At 54.6% G+C, this 12598-nt stretch overlaps 1 protein-coding gene across 2 annotated transcripts; it reads left to right on the top strand.

Moving 5' to 3' along the window:
* The first annotated feature begins 3129 nt into the window (after positions 1-3129).
* On the top strand, positions 3130-12072 carry TRIM50 (tripartite motif containing 50). 2 transcript variants are annotated; one of them, XM_027126132.1, is made up of 6 exons: positions 3130-3592; positions 6564-6659; positions 7656-7886; positions 8008-8030; positions 9104-9228; positions 10163-12072. In XM_027126132.1, the coding sequence occupies exons 1-6, from the start codon at positions 3194-3196 to the stop codon at positions 10750-10752; spliced, it is 1464 nt and encodes a 487-aa protein (XP_026981933.1). In that variant the 5' UTR covers positions 3130-3193; the 3' UTR covers positions 10753-12072. The 2 variants fall into 2 exon arrangements, 1 of the variants encoding a protein (XP_026981933.1); XR_003437016.1 differs by lacking the exons at positions 3130-3592; positions 6564-6659 and having other exon boundaries at positions 6779-7886; positions 10163-10814; positions 11162-12072.
* The last annotated feature ends 526 nt before the right edge of the window (positions 12073-12598 follow it).

Here is a 12598-nt window from a genome sequence, read left to right as displayed (position 1 = left end):
ATCAGTGTTGCCTGGGAACTTATAAAAATTGGGACAAAATTGTTGGACCCCTCCCTGTACTCCTGAATCAGAAAGTCTGGGGCCTGGGCCCACAGGTTTCTCTTTTAACAAGCCCCCATGTGATTCTTGTGTCTGCTGAAGTCTGCAGACCACTGGGCTACTCAGCTGCTTCACCTGGTTGTCCTCAGTCAGGCATCTGACTCTGGATTCTCCCGTCTGCCTTTTTCACCTTGATCTCCTTGGCATCACGATCCACCCACCCAGGTGCTCTAGCCACTGTGATCTATTATCTACACAGCGGCTAGAGGGATCTTTTAAAAATATAAATCAGATCATATCCCCTTGCTTTAAAACCCGCCAATAGCTCCCACTGCCCTTGAAATTAAATCCAAACCTTTGCCCTGGTCTACAGGGCCCTCCCTGCCAACCCCTCTGACCTCATCTTCTGATGTTCCCTCTGGCTTAACTGTGATCCAGCCACCCAGGCCCCCTCTCTGGCAGATCTCACAAATATGGTTGACCCTTGAACAACAGGGGTTTGAATTGCGAGGGTCCACTTATACGCAGACATTTTTCAATAGTACATATTACGGTACTGCACCGTCCGTGGTTGGTGGAATCCACGGGTGGAGAGGGCCAACTCTAAGGTATATGAGGATTAACCCCACACTGCTCAAGGGTCAATTGTACGGAACTCTTTCCAGCCTCAGGCCTGGGCACTTGCTTACCCATTGCCTGGACTGCCCTCCTTTCAGGTGGCTGGCCTCTTGGTATCCTTCAGTTCTCAGCTCAACCATCCCTCCTGAAAGATTGTCCTGCCCCCTTCTAGAATGCACCTCACAATCCTGCCACTCCACCTCCCTCTTTCTTACCACACCGTTTACTTCCTGCATAGCATTGAACGCCATTATATTATCTAGTTTATTTATGGCCTCACCCTACTCCTACCCCCATATATTATAAAATCCAAAAGGACAGAAGCCTTGTCTGTCTTGTTCTCTAATGGATCCCTAATACCCAGCCTAGTGCTTGACTCATAGCAGGTTCTCAATAAATATTTGTCCAATTCAATAAAATTGGCTTTCTACCTGCCTATACCAGACCTTGGTCTAGCTTGTCACTGGGGTAGAGACCTCACCCTGCTGACAGACATGGGTGCTTAGGCCTGCAGGGGTCGTGGCCTGCTGATCCAAAGCTCCTTGTTTCTTAACGCTTCTGGAGACCCTCACCCACCCCTGTCTTTTCCATTCAGTGAGTTCCCACCACACGGCCATGATACGAATAGTAGAGTATGACCATAATATTTATTAACTATACAACAAAATGACATTGAACTTCTAAACCTTCGAAATAACCTTAATAAAAATGTTTGTAATTCAACAATATTGAGTAAGAGAAGTTGGACACAAAAGAATACATGCTATGTAATTCTGTTTATTTGAAATTCAAAGCCAGGCCACATTAATCTATGATGATGTAAGTCAGGATAGTGTTAGGGGTTCTGAATGGGGGATGCATTAGGAAGCCTCTGGGTGCTGAAAATGTTCTGTATGTTGATCTTTTTAAAAATGTTTACCAGTTTATGGTAAAGGATACAGATGAACGGCCATATGAAAAGGTATATAGGGTGAAGTCTGGAAGGGTCCAAAGTGTAGGAACTTCTGTCCCCGTGGAACTGGGGTGCACCACCCTCCCAGCACATGGATGTGTTCACCAACCCAGAAGCTCCTCTGTATCTTTGTTTTATAAATTTATTTAATTTTTGGCTGCGTTGGGTCTTTGTTGCTGAGCGCGGGCTTTCTCTAGTTGCAGTGCACGGGCTTCTCATTGCGGTGGCTTCTCTTGTTGCAGAGCACGGGCTCTAGGCACGCGAGATTCAATAGTTGTGGTGCACGGGCTTAGCTGCTCTGCGGCATGTGGAATCTTCCCGGCCCAGGGCTCGAACCCATGTCCCCTGCATTGCCAGGCGGATTCTTAACCACTGCGCCACCAGGGAAGTCCCGCTCCTCTGTATCTTGACCCTGTGAGTGAGTATACACATATAAGTTGTACTGCAGCTGTGTAGTTAAGATTTGTGCACTTTATAGAAGTTATACATCAGTTTAAAAATCTAGGTAACTAAAAATACCTTCATTATTCTAGAGAGAGAGAGGGAGAGATTGAGATTCAGAAAGAATTGTGTCAAAGCACGAGTCCACTCCCGTTTGGGGTCTGTGAGGTATGAATAGGTACCCAGTCCCTCTGTCTCTGCCCCTCCCCCATGCCTGGCCAAGGCGAGCACCTGAGTATTGCCGCTATCAGAGCCGGCGGAGCAGAGGCTGCCTCCCCGGTCCCGTGATATGGCCTAGTTTCACCTGATTCTGAGTGACCTTGAGGACAGCAGGGTGTTTCTGGGAAAGGGGAGGAGGAAAGGAGCAGAGACCAGGTAGAACTGGTGTCCAGCTACAATCCCCAGATCTCTGCACCTGCTGTCCCATCCTGGGGAGAAGAGAAGGCAGAGCAGATCAAGTCGATGATGCTGGTGTGAGGCCCCGGTGGGGGGCTCGGCGGATCCCGAGAAGCCAGGTAGTCCAGTGTGGGGTTCCCCTGGCCCACTGCCGACTTCTGGTGAGACGCCAGTCAGTGTTTACAGAGGAGCAGGGTGGGAGCTCAGGAGACAACTCTCCAGGGTCCCCGACTCTCTGGAACAGTGTTGTTCTAAGACAGAACTCCGCTTTAGAATGGCCTGGAGGTGTCAATTGTCAGTGCAGGTTTCTGGGGTTCATTTGAGCTGTGTGAAGGGGTGACTCAGGAATTCTATTGTAACTCTGCTTCCAACAGCTGCTCGCCAGTTTGGGAACTGGTCTAGAAGGTGGGAAGGACCTTGGCTTGTTCTTGCTCTCCAGTTCTAGGTCAGGACACCTGCTGGGCTGGAGCTTGCAATATTAGTGTCACTCCATATGACCCTGCAGATGGCCTCTTTCATGTTTACCTCCAAATCCGAGTTAAAAGTGTTGACTCCGGGACCTCCAACTGACCACACTTTTCATTTAAGCCCTTTGTTTTAAAGATGGGATCATAGCGGGTCAGGACTGGAATCAAAGACTGGCGTCCTTAACAGCCTCTCCTTTCAGGGCCCTTGGGGACTGGGGGCCAAAGGAGTGGAGAGAGCAGGCTCCAGGGAGGCCGCCCTGGGCTCCAGCAGGCTCCGTGGATGGCGTGGCAAGTGAGCGTGCCCGAGCTGGAGGACCGCCTGCAGTGCCCCATCTGTCTGGAGGTCTTCAAGGAGCCCCTGATGCTGCAGTGTGGCCACTCCTACTGCAAGGGCTGCCTGCTGTCCCTGTCCCGTCACCCGGACTCGGAGCTGCGCTGCCCCGTGTGCCGGCAGGAGGTGGACTGCAGCAGCTCCCCGCCTAATGTCTCCCTGGCGAGGGTGATCGAAGCCCTGCAGCTCCCCGGGGACCCTGAGCCCCAGGTCTGTGCGCACCACCGGAACCCTCTCAGCCTCTTCTGTGAGAAGGACCAGGAGCTCATCTGCGGCCTCTGCGGCCTGCTGGGCTCCCACCAGCACCACCGGGTCACGCCTGTCTCTACCGTCTACAGCCGCATGAAGGTGGGCAGCGAGGCTGCTGGGGGTTGGGGAGCCGGGCCGCCCCTGGGGACACAGAGCCGGGTCCTGAGGCCTTGGGGCCATCGCCCGGCACAGAGGGGTCCAGGGTCAGCCTTGTTTTGGAGCAGAACTTGCGGAGCATTTGCTCATCCACCGATCACCTTTTGAGCAGCGGCTCCAGTCTCCAGGTGCTGGGGACTAGGTGACCCACTGGATGGAGAGCCCCCTGCGTCACGTGCTAGCCCCCTCCCCTGCTTTAGTCTTCTCTGTAGCCCTCATTAGATTCTTGAGCGCTCAGGGGACTGCACTCTCAGGCAGGTGAAGACAGGGACTTTGTTTCATTCCCTGGGATATTTCCGTGCCTAGGACCGTGCCGGCCAGGTAGTAAATGCCCAAAATGTATTTGTGGAATCAATGGATTCCTGCCCTCATGGACTGTTCCCTCAGAACTAGCAGATCACTGTTTACGATGAATAATAATAATAATGATACCATCTTAGGTTAGTCTATTGATCTAAGATTTATGAAGAGTGGGGTTATTGTCGTACTTGCAAATGAGGAAACAGGCTCCGAGAAGGTAAGGGTCTTAGTCAAGCTCATACAGTTTGTCAGTGGCAGAGCTAGGACTCACCAAGGCCAGTTTTCATTCCCCTGGCACCAGATCAAGGAAGGACAGGAAGGGCTTTTGGAAGTAAATTGTAATAGGGTACCTGGCCCAGTGTTTGGGTGGGTGGGCGGCTGGGGGCAGTAAGGATGAGGAATGAAGAAATTCAGGGGAGGGGGCAGGACGAGGGAAAAGCATTGAGATCCGTAGACAGAGGGGCCCCTGGAAGCTGTTGCAGGGCTTTCCTGGCTGAGTGCTCTGGGCAGCATTTCTTTGCTCCTTCAACCCTGGGAGAGAAGTAGGAAAGGTGCACAGGGCCAAGCCAGGTCATCCACCAAGTTCCCCTACCCACAGGCATTTCCTGGGCATCTAGTATGTGCTAGGTGCTACACTGGCGCCCATGGTACAGCAGTGGGCGAGAAGTTCACCCTGCACCAGAGCTCACAGTCTGGGGGTCTGACAGAGTCCCGTGTGTCAGGTGCTGCTGTCAAGGTTAAATGCAGGCAATGGTGAGACCATCTGGAACATGGCTCCTGCGTGGTCTCAGGTGGTCAGGGAAGGCTTCTTGGAGGAAGTGGACTGGTAAGCCGAGACCTGAACCATAAGGAGGACTTGAAAGGAAAAGAAAGGGAGGAAAAGCATCCTAAGTATAAAAAGAGCACGTGTAAAAGACCAGGAGGCAAACAGCATGGCACATTTGAGGAATTCTACATTGTTCCAATAAGCACGAGGGAGAGTGAGGTGAGGTAAGCGGGGGTCAGGTCATGAAAAGCCTGTGTGACATGAGACGGGATTAGGGGTTTATTCAGAGAACCAGGGTTGGAAGGTTTTAAGCAGAGTCGTGATGTGGCTCGATCGCTCTGCCAGAGGATAGATTGGAGAGTGAGGCTGGGAATAAGAGATTAGGAGTAATCTACATACAGGCGGTCGTTGAAGCCACAGGTGTGGAGAAGACCAACAGGAGAGTCTGCAGGAGTGATGGGGAAGATGATGCCCCCAGGAGCATCAGGACTTAAGATTTGGGTAGAGAGAGAACTCTGAAAAGGAGCCAGAAGGAATTCACTGAGGGAGCGGGAACGTTGGCTGAATGTAGCCTCCAGGAAATCAGAGGAACAGAGCATTTTGACAAGAAGGAAATCACTTGTGCGAAATGTCTGCTGATTGAAAAGAGCCTGTCTGGTTTAGCAGTAAGAATTGGTTATCTCGGCAAGAGTAGTTTTAGGGGAGTGTGAAAGGAGGAAGCCAAATTGCAGTACAGTGAAACTGAGTCGAGTTTTATCAGCAGAGGGCTGCCTGGCAGAGGAGGAGACTCCTGGGAGCCCGTCATTTCTGGCTAGGAGCTGGGAGGGCTTGGGTCCTGCTTTTGGATGTGGGTTTTTGTGATCTCAAGACTCCTCCGTGTGCTGCAACTAAGTTACGTTCCATTATCAGATCTCTTTCATGCATTCCTGTTTTCTCCTATTGATTGGGATCTTAAGATACTTTATTAATTTGCATAATTCTGTTTCCACTCACTGTGGCCCAGTTGATGAGAAGGAACTAGTCCCATCTCTCTTTGCCTTGGGAGGGTTACCACTGGGATGCCCTTCTCAGGCTCCTATGAGATCGGATGCCTTGTTATGGAGAGCAAGGACTCTGTGTTCATTTATCTCCATGCTGGCTCTGTTTTTTTCTCAGCTCCCTTCCGGAAAGGCTCTTGCAGCTGACTTCTGCTTGGGCACTGTCTAAGCCAAAGATTCTGCGCACTCCATGGGCACAAACCAGCAGGGCTGCATTAGGTCGTGCGGCCAGTTGGTGCTCTAGGTGGTTCTGGTTGGATCCCTAAGGTTAAGTCAGATATGGGGCCAGGGCAACCTAGGAGAAGTTTACTTCAGCCTGGGAGGCCCTAAATCCAGGCTGGGCCCAAGCCTGCTGGAGGTGGATTCAGGTCTTCATAGGGAGTGGGGGGTCACCAGGTGACCCCTCCCTGGGCCATTGCATGCACCATTGGCTTCACTTGGGGCCAGCATTTCTGTGATGACTCCTGATGAAATGCCCACTAATTCTGGACCTTCTGGTGACCAGCAAGTTTCCCAGGTGGGTTCCCTACGGGCAGCACTCCACGCAGGGAGTGCTGACTTCAGATTGGCAGTCGCCCCACTTGGATGTTGTGTGGTGACTTCTGGTGGCTATAACAACGTGTAGCATCTCTGTCCACAGCATAGAGAGTGATGACGTGGAGATCCGTCCAGGCAGTCCGTGCTGTCAGTGTGGAATATTCTTGAATAGCCTTTCCTATTCTGTGCTTGTGGCCGTCGGGCTGCCCCTGGGAGCTGGGGGTGGGGGGTGGGGGTGAAGGGGTCGGCGGCTTATGGGGCCTGTTGCCTCCAGGAGGAGCTAGCAGCCCTCATCTCCGACCTGAAGCAGGAGCAGAAGAAGGTGGAGGAGCAAATCGCCAGACTGGTGAACAACAGGACCCGGATTGTCGTGAGCGCCCCGCCCCTCCGTGCCCTCCCCTGGGGCCGGCCACCCGCCTTCCCTTTCCTGCAGAGCCCAGTGCCCCGCCCCTCTGTGCCATCCCCTGGGGCCAGCCACCCGCCTTCCCTTTCCTGCAGAGCCCAGCTCTAATCTGTCCTTCACAGGAAGCCATGCCTTCCATATAAAGCCAGAATTCAAAGCATTCCAGGGTGGGGTGGGGGAAGTGCAAAGGCTCTTGGAGGAATTCAGCACAGTTGTCAGGACTGTCGCCAAGTTGGCTTGTGTCCTCCACGTCCTTGAGACTGAGATAACCTAGAACCCAAGTCCCGGAGGTAAACAGCTTAACACGTGGGCATGACTGCCCGCCCTCCGCCACCTGTGGCTGCTTGACATTGACAGCCTGGGCAATGCCCTCCTAGTACCTTAGAGCACAGGCACGGAAAGGCTTGAAGCCCTTGGTGGCTGTCTGCTTTTCCTAAATGCGGGGCACTTGGGTCTGGGAGTCTGTGGAGCCTGGGCCCTACAGGTAGTCATGAAACGAGCAGGAGACCGGCATCCGTTGAAAGTCAACTCAATTAATCTTCCTCATCCTGGAGAGGGAGCCCGCTTCACCCCGTCTGATGGAGGCAGAACTCAGGGTCACACGGGGAACCCTTGTTATCTCACTCCAAAGTCTGCTCTCCAGGGCCTTTCAGACTCTTTTTCAGTTGTGGAACCCCGTGATAAAGCAAATTCTTACGTTCACACTTGTTAGCAAAGATGCGCAAAAGGAGAGCCACTGTGTTGGAACTGGGAGCTGGGGGCCCAGCCTCTGCCCTGCCACTGTCGTCCTCCCCCCTGGGGCCACATCCGGGATCCCCAGGCACAGTGTGTGAACACCTGGCAGGAGTCAGCCCTGGGACTTGGGTACCAGGACCAGCCCGGTCAGAAGGCCCGAGCTGCCAGGCTCTGGGGACGCCGAGGTCAGCCATGGCTCCTGCCTTGACCCGCCCTTCCCTGTCCCAGAACGAGTCTGATGTCTTCAGCTGGGTGATCCGCAGTGAGTTCCAGGAGCTGCACCGTCTGGTGGACGAGGAGAAGGCCCGCTGCCTGGAGGGGGTGGAGGGTCACACCCGTGGCCTCGTGGCCTCCCTGGACATGCAGCTGGAGCAGGCCCAGGGCGCTCGGGAGCGGCTAGTCCAGGCTGTGGGTGTGTTGGAGCAGTTCGGCAACGAGAGTCACCATGAGTTCATCCGGGTGAGTGGACAAGGGAGTGTCCCCTGTGCCAAGGCCACTGGGGCTCCAAGCGCCTCCCCCTTCCTGTCGGCTTCCGCATAGCCTCGTCCATGCTCTAACCCTCCTCCCTCTTGTCTTCCAGAAGTACCATGCCATGGCCTCCAGGTAATAACCTCGGAGGGCACTCTCAGCGAGGGCCTGGTGGCTGCGGGCATGGGCGTCTCATCTCCACTAGATCCTCCCTTCAGTTTTACTGGTGCCGGGAGCAGCTGCCCACATCTGGTTCAGTACTGAGCCCAGGGAAAGTGACAGCCTTGCCTTTAGGGGTCTCCAAGCCTTGTGGGAGGCGGCGGCGAAGTATGGTTACATCACTATGGGCACCTAGAACAGTAGAAGTTCACACAAGCTAAAGAATTAACACAGAGGGGGAGGTGACTGGGGGGAGATCGGCAAAGACAGCGCACAGGTGGGATGGCTGAGAAGGGCAGAGGACAGGCGTTTGCCAGGCACGCTGACTCACGTGAAAGGGTAAAGTGTGTGCAGGTTTGGAGTATTGTGAGAATTTCAATATCATGGGTGTAAAGGATGAAGCAGAGCAGAACAGGAGATGAGGTGGGTGATGGTGGTAAGGAAACATGCACCATGGCTTGTAGGAAGGGGTTGGATCCATGTTCCAAACCCAACAAATGAATCACCTGTGCAGTTCCTGAGCCTTCCTCTGCCACGTTTATGAGAGTCTCCTTGTTTTCTCCAATTTCCCTTCATCTTAAGGACAATTTGCTTAGGAGCATTGACTTAAATGAATGGACAGAGGATCTGATTGACTGAGTTTGGTTTCCACTCCACCTGGAGCTGGGGGCCGGGGTCACCAGATACAGAGAAGTGGTCCTCAAACAGTGCATCAGAACCACCTGGAGGGCTCAATTAAAACAGAGGTCACTGGGCCCCAGTAATGAGTTCTGATTCAGCAGGCCTGGGGTGGGACCCAAGACAATTTGCATTTCTAACAAGCCCCCAGGTGCTGCTGCTGCTCCCAGACCTGCACTTTGAGAGCTACTGATGTAGAGTGTTTCCCCTTCCAGGAAGGAGGCAGGTCCTCAGAGGGGGGCGGGTACATGGTGGGCATCTTCAGTGCACGGTCTTCTGAGCTGTGGCTTGGCTGGTTGGACCTGCGTCTGGGTGAAGGGCTGGGGTGCACGGTAAGCAGCTCCACCATCACTGTGGACCTTTGCCCCCAGTGCAGAGCTCCAGCAGGCCCGGCCCCTGGAAGGCACGTTCAGCCCCATCTCCTTCAAGCCAGGCCTGCACCAGGCTGACATCAAGCTGACTGCATGGAAAAGGCTCTTCCGAAAGGTTCTGCCAGGTGAGACCCCACCCACCCATCCTCCTTCCAGTGTATGAGGTGCAGAGAACTGGAGTGGGGGCTGGCACAGCTAACGGTGAGGGCGCGGTGGTGGGCTTCCGCCAGCAGGGGGAGCTCAAGCCCCGTTCCATCTCTTACTAGTGACTGGGAGAGTGGTGTAATTTTTGAGCCTCAGTTTCCTCATCTGTAAAGAGCCCACCTTGCTGGGCTGCGTAGTTTCTAAGTAGACGTGTGTGTGTGTGTCTGTGTGTGTGTGTCTGTGTGTGTGTGTAGTTTAGTACTTAATAAATGGCAGCAGCTGCTCTGCCAAAAAATAACTCGGACCTTTAACTCCTTCATTACTAGCACATAAGATCAATCAATAGACTGATTTCATCCAACAAAGGCACAAACAGGGTTGATATAAGAACAAAAGGGGGAAAGGGGGGAACAAAACCTGCAGGTAATCTCTGAACCATGAATGCTGTTTGCACGTTTTAGGTGTAAACTGCTTAGCTGGCAGCGAGCAAAGAGGTCAGTTGGGATAGTTTGTCCTTGACTGGGCTGCTAGGGTATCCAAGAAACCACTGCCGTTGTTAGAGGCTCCAGAAAACCTGGGGAGTGAAGCTGAGGTGCCCACGTGACAGGCCGTCTCCCAGATCCTTCCACTGGCACCTCCGCCTTAGGCAGGCCGCCGCCTGCACCGTTTCCCTTGCCAGAATGCCTGGGCTTGCAGCAGCCCATTCTCCACCCTTAGGCATCATTCACTCATTCGGCAAATGTCCTCAGGGTTGCCTGCTCCAGGCCCCAGCCCCTTCTAGGCCCTGTGGATACAGGGAAGAGGCCGACTCAGTTCTTCTCCCGAGGAGCTCAGGGCCTGCCATCGGCCTCCCTTGGGGCAGGGCCTGCCGCCTTCTGCGAGGCTTGAATACACATCTCCTCTGATCTCTCCCAGCTCCGGAGTCCCTCAAGCTGGATCCTGCCACGGCCCACCCACTCCTGGAGCTCTCCAAGGGCAACACGGTGGTGCAGTGTGGGCTCCTGGCCCAGCGGCGCGCCAGCCAGCCCGAGCGCTTCGACTACAGCACTTGCGTCTTGGCCAGCAGGGGCTTCTCCTGCGGCCGCCACTACTGGGAGGTGGTGGTGGGCAGCAAGAGCGACTGGCGCCTGGGGGTCATCAAGGGCACAGCCAGTCGCAAGGGCAAGCTGAGCAAGTCCCCAGGGCACGGCGTGTGGCTCATCGGCCTGAAGGAGGGCCGGGTGTACGAGGCCTTCGGCTGCCCGCGGGCGCCCCTGCCCGTGGCCGGCCACCCTCACCGCATCGGCGTCTACCTGCACTACGAGCAGGGCGAGCTCACCTTCTTCGACGCCGACCGCCCTGACGACCTGCGGCCGCTCTACACGTTCCAGGCCGACTTCCAGGGCAAGCTCTACCCCATCCTGGACACGTGCTGGCATGAGAGGGGCAGCAACTCCCTGCCCCTGGTGCTGCCCCCGCCCAGCGGGCCCAGCCACCTCGCCCGCCCGCAGCCCACCAAGCTGTAGCGCTGCTCGGGGGGCTGCCTTCCCAGCTGGGCACGGGGGCTCGAGGGGTCCTATCGGCTCTGGTGAGCAGAGGTTATGCAGTCGTTCGGGGAGGTCTTCCTGCCTGGGTGTCCCTAGAAACGTTTAACGATAGGGAGAGAAGGACCACGGTCCCATCCCCAGCAGTCAGGGGTGTGTTTATTAACCTCTTTCCAGGCTATTAACCTGCTTATTAACCAGTGGAGCCAGGCCGTGGGGCCCGCGGGTCAAGCTGGGCTTCCCTTGGGCCCTCCTAACCGTGATCTCTGCTTACTCTTCCATCTGAGGGTGGAAACGCTCCCACACGTGACTTCCCCCCATCACTGTGAACTTTAAATGACTTTAAGGATCATAAATTGACGTTATTTCTTCCTTTTCAAATGATTTGCAGTTATCAACCGCTGTACGTACCCACTGCTTTATGCTCAGGCCTTTAAAAGCAGCTCCAGCCTCTGGTGGGGCCACATCTTGCTTCCACCCCCTGCCCATCGGTCTCTGGTTAGTCACAGCAAACACTCCGTCATTGCTCTGTCCCCAGAGACTTCTCTCAACTTCCCTCTCTGTTAGAGAAGATGGAAATGACACTCCTGCAGAGCAGAAGCAAGTAGGGGCCAGATGGGGGTGTGGCCCATCCCTGAAAGCTGCCGGGCACGGGGGAGTGGGTCCAGAGCCCAGGTCTGTGCATGCTGAGCCTGCCCTGTGGTCACCCCAGACCAAGGCTGGGACAGCTGAATTCCTTCCCAAGAACATGAAAATTGGAAGAGAGAGAGAGAGTGGCTGGGGCTGAGTCATCTGAGGTCTGGTGCTTTAGAGAGAAGCTCCCCAGCCTTGTGCCCTGAGGTCTGTGGACCCGTCCAAGAGCCTTCCTTGGGGCACAGCCCTGCCCTGTCACCCTGGCATGAATCCACATCGGCCACACAGACAAAGTCTCAACCCACAGCCTATCTGAACGATCCTCCAGGAACAGAAGAGGGAGGAAGATCGTGAGGCGCTACCTCAAGGCCATCTTTACCGACCGTTATCCTCACGGGAGACTCAGGACATCACCTCCCTGGCTGTGAGAAGCTCTGAAGCTTTCTGCCCGCCTTCCCTCCCAGGAGGGCTGCAGTCTATAAAAGAGCTTAGCCGCATCTAGAACTGGCTCCTCAGCAACGGGATATCCCACAAGTCAAGTTGCAGCCACGAGCCCTTTGATTTCCACACCATCCTTTTCGGCGGGGCAACAAGGCCCACGTGCAGCTTCCACCTTTGGCTAATCTTCCTCCTGCTGTCTATGTAAGTAATAAACTGAATCAAAAGCTGGTTGTCGTCTCTTGATCAGCTGAATCTGTCGGGCCTTGGCCTTGGTTGCTGTATGCTTGACACCTTCCAGACTTGGTTTTCGGTTTTGCAGCTCTTCCTTCAATTCCATCAGTCTACCTCCACCCTCCACCCTTCTCCACCATGCTGTGTCCTGGGAGGCTGGCCCCGCTGGAATGCAAACCCCTCTGGCTTCCTGTTGGGTTCAGCTGAGGGGAGGGCCTGGCAGGAGATCCCAGGGCAGTAGAGGGAGTTGGAGGTATTTCTTTTCCTGGTTTTCTGCCTGCTGGGCTATGCGTTGGCACCTTCCCTCTACTGAAGACTCCTGGCAGGCAGCCCTCTCCCTCTGCTGCTCTTCCCTTGTTCCTGTCGCTGAACAGTGAGCACCGTGCCGTCTTCCGTAGGGGCCCCTTAACTCCCACTGTTCTTTTAGAAACAGTCCCTTCTTTAAACTCAGCTACTCACTTATGTGCACCTTTCTGCCTCCAGCCAGACCCTGACAGACACAAGGGCATACTTCTGCACCCAT

Source organism: Aethalodelphis obliquidens, unplaced genomic scaffold, assembly GCF_003676395.1.
Source record: "Aethalodelphis obliquidens isolate GAN/ISIS:26980383/991018 unplaced genomic scaffold, ASM367639v1 scaffold30, whole genome shotgun sequence".
NCBI classification, from domain to species: domain Eukaryota; kingdom Metazoa; phylum Chordata; class Mammalia; order Artiodactyla; family Delphinidae; genus Aethalodelphis; species Aethalodelphis obliquidens.
This window is presented reverse-complemented; position numbering and strand designations above follow the sequence as displayed.

Bases quoted from the DNA above. Each gene is read 5' to 3' on its own strand.
- TRIM50 (XM_027126132.1), top strand. From the start codon at position 3,194: ATGGCGTGGCAAGTGAGCGTGCCCGAGCTGGAGGACCGCCTGCAGTGC. The intron at 7,887-8,007 runs GTGAGTGGACAA...CTTGTCTTCCAG, and splicing joins GTCACCATGAGTTCATCCGG to AAGTACCATGCCATGGCCTC. The intron at 9,229-10,162 runs GTGAGACCCCAC...GATCTCTCCCAG, and splicing joins CTTCCGAAAGGTTCTGCCAG to CTCCGGAGTCCCTCAAGCTG.